Source organism: Helicoverpa zea, chromosome 1 (genome assembly GCF_022581195.2).
Source record: "Helicoverpa zea isolate HzStark_Cry1AcR chromosome 1, ilHelZeax1.1, whole genome shotgun sequence".
NCBI classification, from domain to species: domain Eukaryota; kingdom Metazoa; phylum Arthropoda; class Insecta; order Lepidoptera; family Noctuidae; genus Helicoverpa; species Helicoverpa zea.
This window is the reverse complement of record NC_061452.1, coordinates 6,945,923-6,967,541: the sequence shown is the minus strand read 5'-3', so window position 1 is coordinate 6,967,541 and position 21,619 is coordinate 6,945,923. Positions and strand designations below refer to the sequence as shown.

The 21,619-nt window shown below is 41.3% G+C and overlaps 2 protein-coding genes and 1 long non-coding RNA gene across 3 annotated transcripts; 1 reads left to right on the top strand and 2 right to left on the bottom strand.

Annotated features, from left to right (window-relative positions):
* Positions 1 to 240: 240 nt before the first annotated feature.
* LOC124630916 lies at positions 241 to 974 on the bottom strand. The gene is made up of 3 exons (XM_047164962.1): positions 762 to 974; positions 514 to 615; positions 241 to 384 (listed from the first exon to the last, which is right to left on the bottom strand). Exons 1-3 carry the CDS (start codon positions 972 to 974, stop codon positions 241 to 243), a joined length of 459 nt encoding a protein of 152 aa, XP_047020918.1.
* A 1,375-nt stretch (positions 975 to 2,349) lies between these two features.
* Positions 2,350 to 5,859, bottom strand: LOC124646174. The gene is made up of 4 exons (XM_047186262.1): positions 5,724 to 5,859; positions 4,436 to 4,569; positions 3,042 to 3,450; positions 2,350 to 2,432 (listed from the first exon to the last, which is right to left on the bottom strand). The coding sequence occupies exons 1-4, from the start codon at positions 5,857 to 5,859 to the stop codon at positions 2,350 to 2,352; spliced, it is 762 nt and encodes a 253-aa protein (XP_047042218.1).
* Positions 5,860 to 6,792: 933 nt separating this feature from the next.
* On the top strand, positions 6,793 to 7,211 carry LOC124630924. Its single transcript, XR_006984459.1, has 2 exons — positions 6,793 to 6,900; positions 6,977 to 7,211. It is a non-coding gene; the product is annotated as an uncharacterized LOC124630924 (long non-coding RNA).
* Positions 7,212 to 21,619: the final 14,408 nt, after the last annotated feature.

Sequence of the window (21,619 nt, the reverse complement as noted above, 5' to 3'; positions counted from 1 at the left end):
CAGAGAGTGAGAGAGAGAGTATATTGCCAACAGGAATGCGACATAGAACGCCGTGAGAGTACTATAGAAGTAGTAGGTCATTATCCCACAGGCTAGGAAATAAAATATATTTCTTCCCGTCTTAGACGTGTTTCTTATTGCTATGGAAACCACTTTGCGTAAAATTTTAACCCTGAGGAGGTTGCAAGGTTAAAATTTGTGATGATAATATTATTCATTTTTATGCTCTACACATAAACATCAAATGGGTTTCCTGCCACTTTTTGGAGAAGGTCTTCGGTATTTTCTTAAAGCGATGTTTAAATCATAAAAGCTCATGTGGTGGAAAGAAAAATATTCCGGATTTTGATAGTACAAGCATTTGCCAGCGTCTCGGCCGAGGACCTGAAAATGTAATAAATAACATAATACATGGACGCTACCAGTTCTAAAATGAGGGACCTACCTAATAAGATAAAGAAAATAAAAGATAAATAAATCAATGATCAAAACGATCGACATATTTGACATTACCTCTCCTGATGTGTTTCGAAAGACTCCAGTGGGAATGTTTGGCAAAGTCTCAAAGTTGGGGCACACATCGTTAGTGGACAGCTTGTGACCCAACTTGCGAGACTGAAACAATAATACACACATTTATGTTATTGATTAGGTATTATAAGGTTATTGATATAAAGCAACTGCGGGTTAAAAAAGTTGTCTATCAGTTGATTTGCTTTCTAGAGACAAAATTCGACGTAGAAAACCAAACTCAAACTTACATCATACATAGTGGGAGCACCGGGATTACTGCTGTCCCCAGAACTGGGACCTAGTACGGGCTGCTTATCGCCTTTGTCACCACCACCAGAGCAACTGCTGCTACGAAAGCGCGATCCCAATTCATCGCCACTGGGAACCCAGCGAAACATATCAATTTTTGTTTTTATCTGGGAATTAATAGCAGCACGAACAGTTTTGTAGATAGATGCCATCGCTAACAGATTTCGGGTAGGCGTACTTGAAAATTTTACTCCATTTTTACTGCCACTTTCACCAAAAATACATTATGAGGTATTGCTAACGGGAATAATAAATGTAACTGAGTTGCTTTACATTTTACAATTTTTATAAGTTATTGGGTATGGGTACTATAAAATAATCTTAACAATTAATAGATGATATTGACGTCAATCAAAATTTCTGAAAGATAGGAAAAAGGATGTAGTTGATTATTATCTGCCAGCAATTTTAGAAGTCTTGTCCATTTGTCGCGAGAAAGAGCGTTGTGCCAGGCTTTTCACTATGGGATATCCTACTATTATAATAATACAAATGCGAAAGTTTGTGAGAATTTATGGATGTGCCATGTTTGTTATTTTTTCATGCAAATACGGCTGGACCGATTAGATAGGTGATACACTGGATTAACACAGTCATAGGCTATTTTTTATCAACACATCACGCGGGCGAAACCGCGAGCAGAAGCTAGTATAATATATATTACACCCTAAGATATATTTTTTTATCGCTCGTCATACATTTCACCCTGTACTATAATATAATATATATCATATATAATATTTCATTCCAAATTGTTATTAACTAGCTTCCGCCGGCAGCTTTGCCCGCGTATAGTTCGGTTAGGTATAGCTTATTTTCAAGAGAATTCTTCAGAAGCCCGGGATAAAAACTATCCTATGTTCTTTTTCAAGGTCAACTCTATCTCTGTACCAAATTTTATTAAAATCAGTTCAGTGGTTTAGACGTGAAAGCGTAACAGACATACAGACAGAGTTGCTTTCGCATTTATAATATGCGATAGCAAAAGTGGACGTTTGGTCCACAAAAAGTCGGTCAGAAAATTATTATCAGAACTTCGCTACAAAAGACCGGCCCGATTATCTATCCAACAAAAAGTATGACATGGTGGGAGCTTTGTTGAAATTTAATGAGAGAATGCGTTTCATTGGGGACTCACGCACCGGGTGTTACTCTAGCTTATGGGCGTCCAAGCAGCACCGTTGCAGTCCACCTCGGTGCACTCCGGTTCAACCTACTGTACCCCTGCTCCACTCCGTTCAGTTCTACCCTGCTTCGCTTCACAGGAAAACCTTTTAACCTGCTAAGGCTGCAGCTCCACTGAGGCGGAGCAGAGCATAGAAGAGAATAGCTGTGCCGTAATGCATCACTCACATGGCTTGAGCGGAGTCGAGAAAAATTTTGCAGCGCTAGTCGCTAGGCTTTGCTAGACCTTAGTCATTAAACGCAAATAAAAGACCAAATACATTTAAACATTTAATGCTTTCGGATTATTTTTCACTTTTTCTTAAGCTTTCAGAAAATCAGTAAGCATAGGACAAAACGCGTTCAGCAAAGCTTCATCACCAACATAGGTAAACCAGGTGCCGGGCCGCCGCTCGCTGCGCCTCCCTCTCTCGGTGCAGAACAACCTGTACAACATTCAGGCGTCAACAGTTTCATTATTTCGTGAGGTTTCTGCATACCCTGTGATACGTTATTACGTCCAGAGGCTCCTCTTGCACTATTGAAGCCACCGCCGCCGGACAGCGGATTGCGGCCTGGTTGGACTGAAGGTGGAGTCTCGAAACAGTCCGCTTTACACGGAAGGTCCCAAACGCATGGCGGCGGTGGCTGCCAGTGTATACACCCAGGTCTAGTACATGGCTCTTCTTTGGCAACAGGTTTTGTTGCGTTATGAGGACGACCGCTGTGTCCAGTAACCTTTTTTTCACTAGACGCCAGTTCTTTTGATTCAAAAAGTTTCAGTATTTGATTAATAGTTTTTTCATCGAATGCCATAGCAGGATGAGTATTTTGAGCGTTAGAGCCAGAACTATTGCAAGAGCATGGACAAAAGTCATTTGGGTTATTAGCAGGAGGATTTTGTCTCACTGGAACAGAAACGCCGGGGCAGGGGCACGTATGCGGTTTCGCACCACTACTATTGACAGACGCTTGTGTAGGCACAACGAACATTTGAGGTTTTACTCCACCACTACCAGAGGCTTGAGTAGGTACTAATGTAGTTGGACACTTACAGCATTTCCCGCTCTTATCCACGGCTACATCGGGAATAATACCCTTTAGCTCGCAGACGATAAATTTCTTTCCTCCAGAGCTAGTATCTGCTGGTCCACCTGAGCCACCACCACCTTGAGCCTGAGTGTGAGCTGCCAGCGCAGCAGGGTCGGCGAGACCGCGAGCGCGAGCCAACTGACTGGGCGCACACAATGGGTCGGGTAGGACAAGACACGCGGGCTCGCCACCGCATCCTGTGCGGCGACAATCGTGCTGGAGCCCATTTCGCTTAATACAATGACAACTGTAGTACATGATGCCACCACGTAACTCGCGACTCTTGATTCGCTTCAACTGATTTTCCTTTTCACTCTTTTTTTCTTCGCCTTCCTCCACCACTCTGTTACCTCCATCCGAAGGCTTACCTTTCTGTAAAGATGATAATTTGTTTTTAACCGCCTTAAAGGGGGTGATAGACGGGCGAGCAAGTACGCGTACTTATGGCTCGACGACCTTTTTCGCTCGTGTGTCACCCTAAGTACGCGTACTTTAAAACCGTCGAGTAAGTTCGTCGGCGATCCAACCGGTTTGAAATTTTGCTCGTAGCTCGTCTTGGCTCGTACGTGTGGCAGCACTGCGAGCCGCGAGCCGCCATTTTGTTTCGCCAGTCCGTGGACACGCACGCTTGTTTGAATTGCAATTTTTGTTAATTTTGATTCATAAATTTCTCAAAATGTGTGATTTTCGAACTTATTCGCATGAACTGCTAACGGAATTTATAGAAGCTTTCCGAAATAACCCTTGTCTTTGGAAAATTAGAAGCAACGAGTACAAAGACAAATATTTGAAGCTTCAAGGTTATCTTAATTTATTAGAAATTATACGGAAGGTAGAAAGAGATGCTACGATTGAGAACGTCAAGAAAAAAATTAATTCATTAAGGGCATAAATAATTCTGGAAATCTTCCTTCTCTTCACGTAACTCTCTTACTAAATGTACATGGGGTAAACGCTCTCTTTTTGTAAGCCAGTTCTTAACCCACACTTTTCGCCTTTGTCTATTGTTTTTAGTTTTTGAAATGTAATACGATATAATTCCTAAATAACACAAAGCTTCTTCTGTCGAAGACATCGCGATACATAATGAGTAAGCTTCACGTGTGTCACTACGTCGAGCCGAGCCGAGTTCGCGATCTTAAAAACCGCGTACTTTAAGTATGCTCGTCTATCACCCACTTTAGAGTAATATAGTCTGTCCGCCGTGAGTGATTTAATAATAATTTACCGATGTTCAAGAGGCAAGGGGTAGAGGACGACGTCGCGAAAAGGCCTTTATCACTACCATTGTGATATAAGGTCGAAGTCGCTGAAGCGTGTGACGTAGGTCTTGCCGGGAGGTGGGCGTCGCACGCACGGCGGACAGCACGGCGGACACGGCCGGGGGCAGCAGCAGTCTGCCCGGCACAGGTACCGTATAGAACCCTGCTGGAAGAACTGGCAATCTTGCAGTCCATTGCGCTTGAACGCAGATCGCGGTAGACACTGTAGCTGAACATCGATATGGCTATTAGATTTCTATCCATGCAGTTATAATAATGTAAAAAATCTCGACGGGTATCAACTTACCGGAGGACCACAGTCTTCGTATTTATAGCAAACCATAGGACCACACGGTGAACACCTAAACAAAACATTTATGTATTTCTGTGATAAGATGTTAGAAGTTTATCAAACACATTCGATATAGAAAAGAAAATACTTACATCTTGAGATTAAAATTAACGGCCCTTTTAAATATTCAGGAATAGCAGGGAGGAGGGTGTTTTTTAATATTTTTATTATTTTGTGATTACAATTTTAGTTACATGAAAATAGCACAAGAATTTACAATAGTTTATTTTATTAAAATTTACAAATTTTTATTATAAAAATACATCTAAACTAGTCGAAGTGAAAATTTCTTCTGTCAACGATTTTTTTTCTTTTGTCTAGTTTCAATTTTTTTGTTCTTTTTTTTTTAAATGCTTCTGTGCCAGGATTTGTGACTTTCTTATCAGCCAACAATTTGATACCAAACTCCATAAAAATAAGATCAAGGGCACACATGAGTCAGAGCATAAACTCATCCAAATTCTTATATTTTACAGGTGTTGCGAAGCATATTATATATTGCATTCTGAAGGCTTGACATACTCGCAGCTTTTTAAGTCTCCAACGTAACTTTGTTCTTCGACTTGCCTACAGTCGTGGTCATTGTATTCGTTGGCGCGGCTACACAACGCTAGTTTCTTCATTTGCGGTTTGCAACAAAACTGGGACAGTCGTCTGTGGTTGATCCGCGCTGCAGCTGTACACTGCTCGTCGCGGTTGCACAGTAACGAGTGCTAGTGCTTAACGCGAGGGGCGTAGTTTACAGATGCTACTTAATTCTTCGGCGTGTGGATTGGCAAAATGTGCAATGCAGGCAACACGCGAGGGCTCGCATATAGGTGCAGGCAGAACCGAGCACTGTGGATTGTTCTGACAACCAGTCCTGCGACAGTCATACTGAAGGCCATTTCTCCGAAGACAGAAACAATCTGTTGAGAGGATTCCACCTCGTAATTCACGGCTTTTGCTTGCGCGCACAGTAGTTCCCAATTTCATAAATGTGTTTGGTTTCTTTCTATTCGGGGATTTTCGGTCACTGTTTTCACTCGCACCTCTTTGTAATCCAGATGTATCTGCATCTTTAATATTATCTTTTGTAAAGTTGATAGCGTTGTTTATTTCTTGCTTTTTGATAACATAAAGATAACAGTCGTGTTTGGCGTCTTGTTTGGTCAATGGTTTGACCATATTAGTAATTAATGGGATCAGGCATTCTTTGAAACCATCTCTTTTTATGTTTTTTGATTTTATTCGTTTGTCGATGTCGGTCTTACGTAGTTTAGTTACATTTGATCCTATTTTGCCATCTGACTTTTCTTTTACACAACATGGAAAGACAATATCGGAGGTGGCTGGAGGTGGCACTGACTTTAAATCTAGCTCAAAACACAAAATATCACCATCGTACTCGAAGGATAAAACATTCGGCTTTGAAGTAGCGGAATTTCCACAAAAATCGTACTTCATTTTCCACGGGAAAGCTTTATTTATATTGATTTGTAAAGGTTTAAACAAATTTAATTTTGTCCTATTAATTTAATTTAATTTAATTTTTAAAAAAATGTATCAATACATGTTAGGTATTTGAATGCAAAATAAAATTTAACTAAAATACCTTCCTGAACCATCGCGATTTATTATTTATTATAATCTAACCTATTTTGGACACTATATAATGACTGTGTTTCGGATGGCACGTTAAACTGTAGGTCCCGGCTGTCATTGAACATCCTGGGCAGTCGTTACGGGTAGTCAGAAGCCAGTAAGTCTGACACCAGTCTAACCAAGGGGTATCGGGTTGCCCGGGTAAGGAGGTCAGACAGGCAGTCGCTTCTTGTAAAGCACTGGTACTCAGCTGAATCCGGTTAGACTGGAACCCGACCCCAACATAGTTGGGAAAAAGGTTCGGAGGATGAGAATGAATCTAACCTATTTTGTTTATGATGTAATACTGTCAACAAGGAAAATTTATTTTAAAAAATAAATTGCACTGACAAACGTTTTTTTCTCTATTCAAACGCCACCCGAGGTGTTCTAAACAATGTCGTTTGATCAAAAGGGTAGTACAATCAAATCGCTTGCGTGATACACACTATATAAAAAGACCCAAAAAAACTTTAATCTTTTAAAAACTCTTTAAAAAACAGTGACTTTCCACAACGTTTTGGGTCTAATCGACCGACTTGTTTTTTAGGCCTTTTTAAGTACTCTTTACACCCCATAGAAAATGTAAGTATTTATAATTTTAAAAGCATTTTTGAACGCTTTCTTGTTTTAAATTAACGCTGTGAAATTCCTTTCGTAGGTGTTGCGGACCGTGCGGGGGCTGCTGTGGCGGCTGCTGCGGTGGATGCTGTTGTCCCTGCATCACCATCTATACTTGCTGCACGAAGATTTGCTAGTGGCACCGAGTGACACCCATTCGCGCAGACAAGCCATGGTGTCTGCGTCGATGATGGTGTACCGACGCCTTCGATGTTTTTGTCTTCGAAGTACACTCCGTGCCGTTTTGTGGAAATAAACTACTATAAATAAGCGTATCTATCTAGTTTTATTTTTTTTGCCGTCGGGCAGCAGCCTGCTGCTTGTGCGAGCTTCTTGTACACGTACGATCCACTTCACTTTGTAAAAAAATCTTTTAATATAGCATCACTAGGCCCCGCCCTATAAGGGGTTCTCCACACAATAATACAATACCATCAATACCACACCACAGCCACAACCACACACGTATCAATACCACACCACAGCCACAACCACACCACAACGACGCCATGTCACGATTCTCACACTGCCCCGCATGATGCAGCGTAGCGCGTGGATGCGTTTTCTTCCGTTGTTTGAAAGTATCTCCGTTTGTATGGAAAACACGCACAGTCCAACACATTGAAAATGCATCCACGCGCGTTCACGCGGATCACGCGCATACACGCGGAGAAATATACACCCCCGCGCGTAGGTGCGGGGCGAGACGCAAGGTATGGCACACTGAGGTGATCTTCACCCTGCCCCGCATCACGCTGCATCTTGCGTGTCGACGCACCTACGCGCTTTCCTGCGGGAGTGCAGATCTGTGAGTGCATCATCGTGCGGGTTTTTTACGCACTCACGCGCGTAGGTGCGTTTTGTAGATTCAGGCAGTTGTCCCACCAACGACGAGAAAACTACTAACTATCGGCTATTTCCTCGCTCAAGAAACGTACAATAGATACGAGGCAACGATAAAGGGTCTCAGCACACATATGGGATCGGAAAGGGATCGTCACCGTATCGCCTCGAGCCGTTCAGAATGGTTTGTATTAGGGTGCGTCCACATCTGGCGAATGCGCCGCGAATGCGCAGCACGCGAGCCGATCGCGAGCTGTCCGCGAGCTGCGCGCGTGCATTTTTGTTCGTGCGCCGCTTCTGCGCCGCCCGCGCGCAGCTCGCGCGCGGCCTAAGCGCCGCACGCGAGCGGCGCGCAGGCGGCGCGCGACGTCTGTCATCTTCGATAGTACTGAGCCAATATACGGAACTGTAAGGGCGAGAACTGATTGCGCGCAGATCGCGCGCCGCTCGCGCGCTCTATACGAGCCTTGCGTGAGTTGCGCTAAAGAGGCGCACCGAACTATTGCAGTGACTGCACGCGCGCAGCTCGCGGACATCTCGCGATCGGCTCGCGTGCTGCGCATTCGCGGCGCATTCGCCAGATGTGGACGCACCCTTATGTGATCTTCACACTGCCCCGCATCACGCTGCATCTTGCGTGTCGACGCACCTACGCGCGTTCCTGCGGGAGTGCAGATCTGCATCATCGTGCGGGTTTTTCACGCACTCACGCGCGTAGGTGCGTTTAGTAGATTCACGCACGGCGGCTTCCATTTTCAAATATACACGTCACGCCCATTCAAAATCACGCGCGGCAATGCGGGATTCAGTGTGCCATACCTTGCGTCTCGCCCCGCACCTACGCACGGGGGTGCGTGTTTCTCCGCATGTATGTGCGTGATCCGCATGAACGCGCGTGGATGCATTTTGAGTGTGTTGGACTATGCGTGTTTTCCATACAAACGGAGATATTTACAAGCAACGGAAAAAAACGCTTCCACGCACTACACTGCATCATGCGGGGCAGTGTGATAATCGCCTAAGGGTGCGTCCACATCTGGCGAATGCGCCGCGAATGCGCAGCACGCGAGCCGAACGCGAGCTGTCCGCGAGCTGCGCGCGTGCAGTCACTGCAATAGTTCGGTGCGCCTCTTTAGCGCAACTCACGCAAGGCTCGTATAGAGCGCGCGAGCGGCGCGCGATCTGCGCGCAATCAGTTCTCGCCCTTACAGTTCCGTATATTGGCTCAGTACTATCGAAGATGGCAGACGTCGCGCGCCGCCTGCGCGCCGCTCGCGTGCGGCGCTTAGGTCGCGCGCGAGCTGCGCGCGGGCGGCGCAGAAGCGGCGCACGAACAAAAATGCACGCGCGCAGCTCGCGGACAGCTCGCGATCGGCTCGCGTGCTGCGCATTCGCGGCGCATTCGCCAGATGTGGACGCACCCTTAAACTCCCTACTGCAACGCACACTAAGGCGATTATCACACTGCCCCGCATGATGCAGCGTAGTGCGTGGATGCGTTTTTTTCCGTTGTATGGAAATATCTCCGTTTGTATGGAAAACACGCATAGTCCAACACACTGAAAATGCATCCACGCGCGTTCATGCGGATCACGCACATACATGCGGAGAAACACGCACCCCCGCGCGTAGGTGCGGGGCGAGACGCAAGGTATGGCACACTGAATCCCGCAATGCCGCGCGTGATTTTGAATGGGCGTGACGTGAATATTTGAAAATGGAACTCGCTGTGCGTGAATTTACAAAACGCACCTACGCGCGTGAGTGCGTGAAAAACCCGCACGATGATGCAGATCTGCACTCCCGCAGGAACGCGCGTAGGTGCGTCGACACGCAAGATGCAGCGTGATGCGGGGCAGTGTGAAGATCACCTTAGTCGTTTTCTCGTCGTAGGTGGGACAACTGCCTCACGCAGCTCTCGTGCTGCAACTGACAATCTGCAGTTCACATTATTTTGGATATATGGGTGAATCCAAAATCTGCGTCGATTCCTTCGGCGTCTGTTATGATGATAAGGTGATCTTCACACTGCCCCGCATCACGCTGCATCTTGCGTGTCGACGCACCTACGCGCGTTCCTGCGGGAGTGCAGATCTGCATCATCGTGCGGGTTTTTCACGCACTCACGCGCGTAGGTGCGTTTTGTAAATTCACGCACAGCGAGTTCCATTTTCAAATATTCACGTCACGCCCATTCAAAATCACGCGCGGCATTGCGGGATTCAGTGTGCCATACCTTGCGTCTCGCCCCGCACCTACGCGCGGGGGTGCGTGTTTCTCCGCATGTATGTGCGTGATCCGCATGAACGCGCGTGGATGCATTTTCAGTGTGTTGGACTATGCGTGTTTTCCATACAAACGGAGATATTTCCATACAACGGAAAAAAACGCATCCACGCACTACGCTGCATCATGCGGGGCAGTGTGATAATCGCCTTATATAGTATAATGACATCGTCATCTTCGCTCGATCCACTCGTCTCGTCAATGTCGATTTTCTCATTATCCAATGCACATACAGTAATAACGGTATGCGTACATGATGTTCGTTTCACGTACATCATTTTAGGATAAAATGATCATGTCCATCAGGATTGAGGAGCCACTTTTTGTATCTTAATGAAATTTTGTACTTATTTAGTAGTAAGTTAAAAAGTATTGTAGGCTCAATCTTGGAATTTGTAGTATAATAGTTCAAAAGTTATATGAACACAAAGGTGGCTCCTCAATCTAAATATTTGGACTGAGGAGCCACGTTGGAACACAGAAAGTATACGATGTACATTCTTGAAAATTTTGTATGATTTAGTAGTAATTGAGCGCAATGAGTACTAAAAATTTAATTCCACTACCTTTAATATTTAAGAAGATACAATACTTTTAATGTGGCACCTTAACCCATACAATGAAAGTGTGAATTCCCATGAATCGTAAGTGGCAAATTCAAATTACACCCCATAAACATTTAGTAGTAAGTGTACCTGAATTTGTAGTACATAAACAAAGTAGCAAAACTGAGTGAATTTTGTAAAAAAACGTATTTTAAGTGGCTCCTCAATCCTGACGTTTCTGAAATGAGAAAATGCTTGAGTTACCTGAAATCGGAATGGAATAAAAAAAATAAAGACACTAACATTTAGTATAAATTTCTACTAAATATACATGCACAAATGAAAATTGTATGTATTCAATATCTGATAAAAAATCATCTTTTCCATATTCCTTAGGACGTCGCCATTAAGGGTGACCATGTAATATGAATAAAAATCAGGATAAATAGGTAGTTCTCAGCTTTGCCGCCAATTTTTTATTAAACCTCTGTAGGCAAACACATTTATGGCTATTCCGCCTCTTGAATGACAAAATATTATTGGGTAAATACAAAAGTATTTAATAACCTTACTTAATAAAGTACCTATTTAATAAACTTGCTTTGTCATTCTACATTGCTGGAGCGGTGTAATGTTCCAAATTCAAAAAACGCGCCTGTTTTTTTTTGCCCTTTATAGGGCAGGCTAAAGTGTTACGACCATACTGCCTAGTATTTCGTAGTGGCAATGGATTTGATTTTCATTGTCCGTAAATTCGATACTTCGCATTTTTTTTTTAATAATGATAGCATTACATATGAAACATATTTGCTGCGTTGTTGTAACCGACTTCAAAAAAAAGGAGCTGGTTCTCAAGTCACTAGTTATTTTCATTGTTACTCGCTACATGCTCGCTACCTCGAAGACGCCTGGACCGAAATGATTTTTTTTTCTTTCTACTCGCAGTTTTGTCCCATAGCTAACAGGTTATTCGTGATATGACTATGAAGGTTTGGATCTTACTTGATGATGGAGGCGACAGAAAATCAAGGGAACTCCGTATCGGTATATAGCAACTGCCAAGTGTTTGGGATCATTGGCTTCGTATTAACGAGATCTTTACACCGAAATATGTTATGAGTACCATATCAGACCTGACAATGAAGACAAAGTGCGTTAAGGGAACTCCTTAACGGTTGATAGCAGCTACCTTGTGTTAGGCCATATTTTATTTATTTTGGTAAAGAGTTTCCACAACTGCCACTAAGGGTACTTAAAATACACTTTTTTGCAAAAAAAGCGGGCACCTATGTTAAATCTTGGTTTTAAGAACTTTATGTTTCAAAAGGTTTTAATGACTAGAATATATTAAATAATGTCGGGACATAAATAATGTCGGGACACCTTTTTCACACACGGTCGGTTAGCCCCATGGTAAGTTATTTATTAACTTGTGTTATGGGTGCTAACACAACTGATAAACTACATATAGCTACATATATACATATTTATAAATACATATCATAACACCCAGACCACGGCCAACAAGCATGCTTATCACACAAATGTCGACCGAACCGGGAATCGAACCCGGGACCTCAGGTTCGGCGGTCCGGCATGATGACCATTGCGCCATCGAGGTCGTCAAGATATTACTAGCATCAAAAGGTTTTGCCAAGCATGTGTATCTATTCTTAATTTTAATTTTGGAGAATTGCTAAGTAAGTTGTTAAAACCTTGTTCTTAATTTCTTAATTTCTAGTAGAAATTTTTTCGGTGTTTTGAATAGCAAGTTTTCCAAGTGATGTTCAGGAAACTGATACTGCAGTTTTAATAACTGATTGATGAACATTTTTGTTACATCAAAACATTTTAGAAAAATCATGCACATTTAGTAAAATTGACAGCTGTACTAAATGAGAATAAGATCATACAGCACGACGATTGACGACAAATTATTAGAGATAAAAAATAATAAAGAATATAAAAAAATTGGCGGCAAAGCTTCTTCTTCTTTTGTGTCGATGACATGTCATATATTGAGACTACACTATGTCAGCCCAATATGCCGCCACAGCGAGAGCACGGCGGCAAAGCTGAGAGCTATTTATCCTGATGTTCTTCATATTACATGGTCACCCTTAATGGCGACGTCCTAAGGAATATGGAAAAGATGATTTTTTATCAGATATTGAATACATACAATTTTCATTTGTGCATGTATATTTAGTAGAAATTTATACTAAATGTTAGTGTCTTTATTTTTTTTATTCCATTCCGATTTCAGGTAACTCAAGCATTTTCTCATTTCAGAAACGTCAGGATTGAGGAGCCACTTAAAATACGTTTTTTTACAAAATTCACTCAGTTTTGCTACTTTGTTTATATACTACAAATTCAGGTACACTTACTACTAAATGTTTATGGGGTGTAATTTGAATTTGACCCTTAAGATTCATGGGAATTCACACTTTCATTGTATGGGTTAAGGTGCCACATTAAAAGTATTGTATCTTCTTAAATATTAAAGGTAGTGGAATTAAATTTTTAGTACTCATTGCGCTCAATTACTACTAAATCATACAAAATTTTCAAGAATGTACATCGTATACTTTCTGTGTTCCAACGTGGCTCCTCAGTCCAAATATTTAGATTGAGGAGCCACCTTTGTGTTCATATAACTTTTGAACTATTATACTACAAATTCCAAGATTGAGCCTACAATACTTTTTAACTTACTACTAAATAAGTACAAAATTTCATTAAGATACAAAAAGTGGCTCCTCAATCCTGATGGACATAAATGATCATGTCCATCAGGATTGAGGAGCCACTTTTTGTATCTTAATGAAATTTTGTACTTATTTAGTAGTAAGTTAAAAAGTATTGTAGACTCAATCTTGGAATTTGTAGTATAATAGTTCAAAAGTTATATGAACACAAAGGTGGCTCCTCAATCTAAATATTTGGACTGAGGAGCCACGTTGGAACACAGAAAGTATACGATGTACATTCTTGAAAATTTTGTATGATTTAGTAGTAATTGAGCGCAATGAGTACTAAAAATTTAATTCCACTACCTTTAATATTTAAGAAGATACAATACTTTTAATGTGGCACCTTAACCCATACAATGAAAGTGTGAATTCCCATGAATCGTAAGTGGCAAATTCAAATTACACCCCATAAACATTTAGTAGTAAGTGTGCCTGAATTTGTAGTACATAAACAAAGTAGCAAAACTGAGTGAATTTTGTAAGAAAACGTATTTTAAGTGGCTCCTCAATCCTGACGTTTCTGAAATGAGAAAATGCTTGAGTTACCTGAAATCGGAATGGAATAAAAAAAATAAAGACACTAACATTTAGTATAAATTTCTACTAAATATACATGCACAAATGAAAATTGTATGTATTCAATATCTGATAAAAAATCATCTTTTCCATATTCCTTAAGACGTCGCCATTAAGGGTGACCATGTAATATGAAGAACATCAGGATAAATAGCTCTCAGCTTTGCCGCCGTGCTCTCGCTGTGGCGGCATATTGGGCTGACATAGTGTAGTCTCAATATATGACATGTCATCGACACGAAAGAAGAAAAAGCTTTGCCGCCAATTTTTTTATATTCTTTATTATTTTTTATCTCTAATAATTTGTCGTCAATCGTCGTGCTGTATCATCTTATTCTCATTTAGTACAGCTGTCAATTTTAATAAATGTGCATGATTTTTCTAAAATGTTTTGATGTAACAAAAATGTTCATCAATCAGTTATTAAAACTGCAGTATCAGTTTCCTGAACATGACTTGGAAAACTTGCTATTCAAAACACCGACAAAATTTCTACTAGAAATTAAGAACAAGGTTTTAACAACTTACTTAGCAATTCTCCAAAATTAAAATTAAGAATAGATACACATGCTTGGCAAAACCTTTTGATGCTAGTAATATTATGACGATCTCGATGGCGCAATGGTCATCATGCCGGACCGCCGAACCTGAGGTCCCGGGTTCGATTCCCGGTTCGGTCGACATTTGTGTGATGAGCATGCTTGTTGGCCGTGGTCTGGGTGTTATGATATGTATTTATAAATATGTATATATGTAGCTATATGTAGTTTATCAGTTGTGTTAGCACCCAAAACACAAGTTAATAAATAACTTACCATGGGGCTAACCGACCGTGTGTGAAAAAGGTGTCCCGACATTATTTATGTCCCGACATTATTTAATATATTCTAGTCATTAAAACCTTTTGAAACATAAAGTTCTTAAAACCAAGATTGAACATAGGTGCCCGCTTTTTTTGCAAAAGAGTGTATTTTAAGTACCCTTAGTGGCAGTTGCGGAAACTCTTTACCAAACTAAATAAAATATGGCCTAACACAAGGTAGCTGCTATCAACCGTTAAGGAGTTCCCTTAACGCACTTTGTCTTCATTGTCAGGTCTGATATGGTACTCATAACATATTTCGGTGTAAAGATCTCGTTAATACGAAGCCAATGATCCCAAACACTTGGCAGTTGCTATATACCGATACGGAGTTCCCTTGATTTTCTGTCGCCTCCATCATCAAGTAAGATCCAAACCTATGGGACAAAACTGCGAGTAGAAAGAAAAAAAAATCATTTCGGTCCAGGCGTCTTCGAGGTAGCGAGTAACAAAGAAAATAACAAGTGACTTGAGAACTCGCTCCTTTTTTTTGAAGTCGGTTACAACAACGCAGCAAATATGTTTCATATGTAATGCTGTCATTATTAAAAAAAAATACGAAGTATCGAATTTACGGACAATGAAAATCAAATCCATTGCCACTACGAAATACTAGGCAGTATGGTCGTAACACTTTAGCCTGCCCTATAAAGGGCAAAAAAAAACAGGCGCGTTTTTTGAATTTGGAACATTACACCGCTCCAGCAAATAATGTAGAATGACAAAGCAAGTTTATTAAATAGGTACTTTATTAAGTAAGGTTATTAAATACTTTTGTATTTACCCAATAATATTTTGTCATTCAAGAGGCGGAATAGCCATAAATGTGTTTGCCTACAGAGGTTTAATAAAAAATTGGCGGTAAAGCTGAGAACTACCTATTTATCCTGATTTTTATTCATATTACATGGTCACCCTTAATGGCGACGTCCTAAGGAATATGGAAAAGATGATTTTTTATCAGATATTGAATACATACAATTTTCATTTGTGCATGTATATTTAGTAGAAATTTATACTAAATGTTAGTGTCTTTATTTTTTTTATTCCATTCCGATTTCAGGTAACTCAAGCATTTTCTCATTTCAGAAACGTCAGGATTGAGGAGCCACTTAAAATACGTTTTTTTACAAAATTCACTCAGTTTTGCTACTTTGTTTATGTACTACAAATTCAGGCACACTTACTACTAAATATTTATGGGGTGTAATTTGAATTTGCCACTTACGATTCATGGGAATTCACACTTTCATTGTATGGGTTAAGGTGCCACATTAAAAGTATTGTATCTTCTTAAATATTAAAGGTAGTGGAATTAAATTTTTAGTACTCATTGCGCTCAATTACTACTAAATCATACAAAATTTTCAAGAATGTACATCGTATACTTTCTGTGTTCCAACGTGGCTCCTCAGTCCAAATATTTAGATTGAGGAGCCACCTTTGTGTTCATATAACTTTTGAACTATTATACTACAAATTCCAAGATTGAGCCTACAATACTTTTTAACTTACTACTAAATAAGTACAAAATTTCATTAAGATACAAAAAGTGGCTCCTCAATCCTGATGGACATAAATGATCAACTTCTAAATTGGTGGCTCTGCTGAAGAGTATGACACCGATATTTTTATTGCTTCCAATATTTCCCCTTGCTAGGTTTTTCGCACGTGTTTATTTGGTAGAAATAACGAGTGACTGAAACCTTGCAATGTGAGTAGCGTCGTGTGCTAAATACAGTTTATAACTAGTTTGTAATTCTAATTATACTGATTAATTCAGTCATATTTGAGTAGCTCCATGTGCTTAGACATCTAAACTGGCCGGGTATAGGGAATAGAAATGAAAAAGTATAATATAATGAACCAAAACTTTAATACGCCACTGAGTTTCACAAAACGAATGGAACAGCACTGGGGTAAGACGCTTCGAGACTGAACTCCCGATTTGCTGAGAATAGACGTCATATCGCAACCAACCCGGAGTACTAGTCTCTTGCAGCTCTCGCTTGTCTTGTTCACGATTAACAAATCTTTGTACAACACGTGTGGATCGTTATTTTGGGACATCCGCAACAGCAGCCGCCTCCGCAGCAGCCACCGCAGCACCCGCCACAACAGCCCCCGCAGGGTCCGCAGCAACCACCGCAGCATCCCCCGCATCCACCGCAAGGGCCGCAGCCACCGCATCCACCACAGCCTCCACACCTGACGAATTACAATATTTTTATTAACTATTCACCAACGACTTCGCAAAATCATGATGTGTCATGTAGGATTGTAGGATTTTTTGAAATATGCTTGTAAAAAGACAAATCGCATCGCCCCTAACTGGCAGACTACGTGTTATATCGCGTGTATCACCGCGTGAAGGTCCGCTGTGTAGAGCCACCGAGGATTCAGGGACGAGCGCAACAGATCTCAAGGCCACGTCTGGCCACGTCCGTGTACAGGCTTGCTTAGTGCCTATAGGCTCGAAAGTAGCTTAGTACGAAGCTAAAGGTAAAAACTAACGTTCGAAGATGTACGTGACCGACCAGCATACAGCGCGCTTGGAGTGCATCATGTAAACGTGTTTGCTTTTGTAGCAAGGCGCAAGGCAGCTCTCCCAACCTTCTAGGCCCTAAGCAAGCCGCCAGCCTGTACGGACGCAGCCATAGAGATTTTATACAAGTGTAAACAGTTCATTACTTACATTTTGAGGATATGTTTGATATAGTTACTGTAGATAGATAAAAATAATCTTCACCGACGGTGAACAATATTTATGATAGTGATGAAAAGTTTATTCAAATAGATTTGTTCAATTATTTTCTTAGAAGATACTGTGTTTTTATATCTTTACGCGTATTTTCTACTTTTTTTGCTTAATTTTATATTTACTGTTAACTACACGATAGATTTGTAAAAACTGATTTCATTTTGACATTCGGCGACCTTTTTGACTTTTTGACATGTTCGGAGACGTATTTTTCAAATGATTTAAAAAGTTTTGTATTCAGCCTTTACTTCCTTACTTAATTTTCCAAAGGAGGTCTTAAATGCATTTCTATACTACATAATATTATAAAGAGGAAATCTTTGCTTGTTTGTTTGTTTGGTTGTAATGGATAAACTCAAAAACTTCTAGACCGATTTTAAATATTCTTTCACCATTAGAAAGCTATATTATCTGCGAGTAACATAGGCTATATTTTATCCCGGTGCGGGCAGTAGCTCCCAAACATCGATATATATGTACTACGTACTAGATAGAACGTTCCGAACAAAAAGCTTACCACACTGAACTGCACTGCAGACTATGCAGTGCCCAAAATGGCAAATCAGAACGATTTTGACACCTGCGTCAGATGGATGTCTATGAAACGACAATTATAAAATAGAAAATACATATCAAGGTATAAACTTACACATATAAACTATTCGAGAGTCAAGTTAGTAAAATTACACGCTGTTCATGCTATTACAACGCTTGTATATCATACTTTTCATTTATAATTCAATTTTACAAATATGCATTAATTTGTTCCCGCCCGCCATCTTGAATTATGGATTAAGAAAATCGTGCAGAAACAGATGTGCCATAAAACTAGCAGTAGGTAAAATATCAATGAAAACAGACTGCACTTTGTCATGGTATGTTCTTACTTTCAAGAAAAAATAATTAAATTCGCGAAAATTTGTGATAGCCCTCTTAAGGGTGCGTCCACATCTGGCGAATGCGCCGCGAATGCGCAGCACGCGAGCCGATCGCGAGCTGTCCGCGAGCTGCGCGCGTGCATTTTTGTTCGTGCGCCGCTTCTGCGCCGCCCGCGCGCAGCTCGCGCGCGACCTAAGCGCCGCACGCGAGCGGCGCGCAGCCGGCGCGCGACGTCTGACATCTTCGATAGTACTGAGCCAATATACGGAACTGTAAGGGCGAGAACTGATTGCGCGCAGATCGCGCGCCGCTCGCGCGCCGCTCGCGCGCTCTATACGAGCCTTGCGTGAGTTGCGCTAAAGAGGCGCACCGAACTATTGCAGTGACTGCACGCGCGCAGCTCGCGGACAGCTCGCGATCGGCTCGCGTGCTGCGCATTCGCGGCGCATTCGCCAGATGTGGACGCACCCTAAGAAAAAAACATCGTAATTAATATTAAAAACCCTAAAAATAAGTTCCTGGTTTTAATATATTACATGATTTTGCATTCAATTAGATATAAATAAACTTTTTGATATATTACATGATTTTGAATTCACTTAGATACCTATAAACTTTTTGAGTAATGAAAAATGTAGGCAAAATACGAGCGACACTTCTGCAATTAACATCAATGAGGATGACTACATGTCACAATACGTCAACGAGATGTCAACAGACGACTTATCGGGTAAATTATTTGTATGGATGTTCTTGTCTATCGCTAGAATATATGTCAATGCTCCCAAAGGACGCGGGTGAAACCGCAGGAAAACGGCTAGTATGACATAAAAACACCATAGCCGTGCTGTATACAAACACAAAAAGCAACAAGTAGGTACAATATACCGTATTTCGGAAGGCACTTTGAAATTGCGGGTCCCAGTTGGCATTTTAATATCTCTGGCAGTCCACATGGGTAGTCAGTCAGAGGTTAGAAAATGTCTGCACTAGTGTAATCTACATACTTATACAATACTATCTCCCTTTGGAGCCAGGGCAGATATATGTATATACCTTTTTTATATTACGAGTATATAGATTTTTTCAAGCCAAAAGGTGATCTTCACACTGCCCCGCATCACGCTGCATCTTGCGTGTCGACGCACCTACGCGCGTTCCTGCGGGAGTGCAGATCTGCATCATCACGTATGTATGTATGCATTATGCGGATTTGATTCAAGATCAGGTACTTATGTACATGTAACTTTTATCAAAGTACTAGCTTCCGCTCGAGGCTCGCCCGCGTCGAGTTCGGTTATATCGCATTTCCAAGAGAACTCTTCAAAAGTCCGGGAGAAAAACTGTCCTATGTTCTTTCTCAAGGTCAACTCTATCTCTGTACCAAATTGTATTAAAATCAGTCCAGTGGTTTAAGCATGACAGCGTAACAGACAGAGTTACTTTCGCATTTATAATATTAGGGGTATCTAAGAATATTTTTCTGAGTGTTTCTGAGAGCAAACGTCGAGAAAAACATCTCGATGAAACTTTAATGTAATCGCCGATCCATCTTGAGCAAGCGTGGTGATTTAAGGTCTCTGCACACAGCGGGCGCGGCGCGGCGAGACGGGACGGCGCGGCGACGCGACACTGAGCAGTTGTAATGTACTAGCTAGATATTACGGAGGCCTTCACACAGAGCCGTCCTGCTCGACGCGACGTGACGCGACGATCTAGTACACGATCTAGTCCCGCCGCGCCGCGCCCGCTGTGTGCAGAGACCTTTATTCCTTTTCTGTATGTGATAATGGCATGTTGGCATATGCCGTGCAGTGAAATAAAGAGGCTTATGATGAACTAGTTTCTGCCAGCGGTTTCACCCACATCCCGTGGGAACCTCTGCACGAACCCGGATAAAAATATAGTAGCCTATAGCCTTCCTCGATAAATGGGCTATCTAACACCGAAAGAATTGTTCAAATGGGACCAGTAGTTCCTGAGATTATCGCGTTCAAACAAACAAACAAACAAACTCTTCAGCTTTATAATATAAGTATAGATTCATTCGGTATAATGGACTTGGACCTTGCATCTTGCTATGCCTCGCTTGACCACTGGGCACCTGATATGCACAGGGCACAATGGTCCAAACAGGTGCTAAAACAGGATATTCCGCCATTCAGGCCAGTCATTATCTGTTTATTTTTTATAGCAAAAGCAATTCAAGTATTTTTTTAAAGATCTGTCAAAATCTTAAAAAAAACTCAGATGTGAAAATACAGAAAATCAAAGAAACAATTTTTTTATAATTTTTTACAAAAGTATTTGAAATATCAAGCAAAACAATGTGCAGCCCCATCCAATGCTTGCCAAGTTACAAGGAGCCCCCAACGTATATTCCTTGTATCCCCATCAGAGTAAGTTTTAAAATAATAAAATCCTATTTGGACTTTTTTTAGTAGACTTGTTACTTTCCCTGTATTCAGGAAACAAAAAGATTGGTAAAAATATCGGCACCAGGATTACGCAACAACTGAAGTATTTGCGATTCATTTATACTTCCATATAAGCTGTCCACAACCCTTTTAATGAGCTAGAACCTCCCTTGCTGCCTGGGCAGACGTGGGCTTAACATTCCTTAATCCTCTTCTATTACCTAAGAAACTATTATAGTAAAAAACTGACTGAGCGGACAAAAGGACAAAGTGCCTGCCAAAATCAAGTGCGCAATAACCACGACTGTCATAATAGCTACTACAGATCTGTATATTACATATTTAAGGGTTTTACATAGTTTAAACGGCGGTATCATTGAAATTGTAATCAGTTTATTCGAAAGAATAAAGAATAAGAATAAGAATTACCCCGCAAAGAATACAATCGTTAAAAAAGGCAACCCATCAAATGTTGAAGGCAAAATGGTTGACATTTCTACCGCTCCACCTACAGTAGAAGAATCATGGTTTTGATTCGACAAAGGCTACTTTTACTTTTTAATATAACGACCGATCTATGTAGTTCTGAATGCCCTTGCACATAAGATTTATTTCACTTCTTTACAATACAAAAATTATAAAAAATACACTTCTTCCAGGGTCCACCATGCCTGCCTTGCGGTATGGATAATTGGACGGTTCGCCGACCCCTCATCGTGCATGACAGCACGTTTGACTACAGACCCACTAGCTGGCCT

Coding starts and splice junctions, on each gene's coding strand:
- LOC124630916 (XM_047164962.1), bottom strand. CDS start 974: ATGGCATCTATCTACAAAACTGTTCGTGCTGCTATTAATTCCCAGATA. Junction 616..761: donor GTGCTCCCACTATGTATGAT/GTAAGTTTGAGT, acceptor TTATTGTTTCAG/TCTCGCAAGTTGGGTCACAA. Junction 385..513: donor TTCGAAACACATCAGGAGAG/GTAATGTCAAAT, acceptor TTACATTTTCAG/GTCCTCGGCCGAGACGCTGG.
- LOC124646174 (XM_047186262.1), bottom strand. CDS start 5,859: ATGGTCAAACCATTGACCAAACAAGACGCCAAACACGACTGTTATCTT. Junction 4,570..5,723: donor TACATCTGGATTACAAAGAG/GTGCGAGTGAAA, acceptor ATCGATGTTCAG/CTACAGTGTCTACCGCGATC. Junction 3,451..4,435: donor TGTCCGCCGTGCTGTCCGCC/GTGCGTGCGACG, acceptor TCATCTTTACAG/AAAGGTAAGCCTTCGGATGG.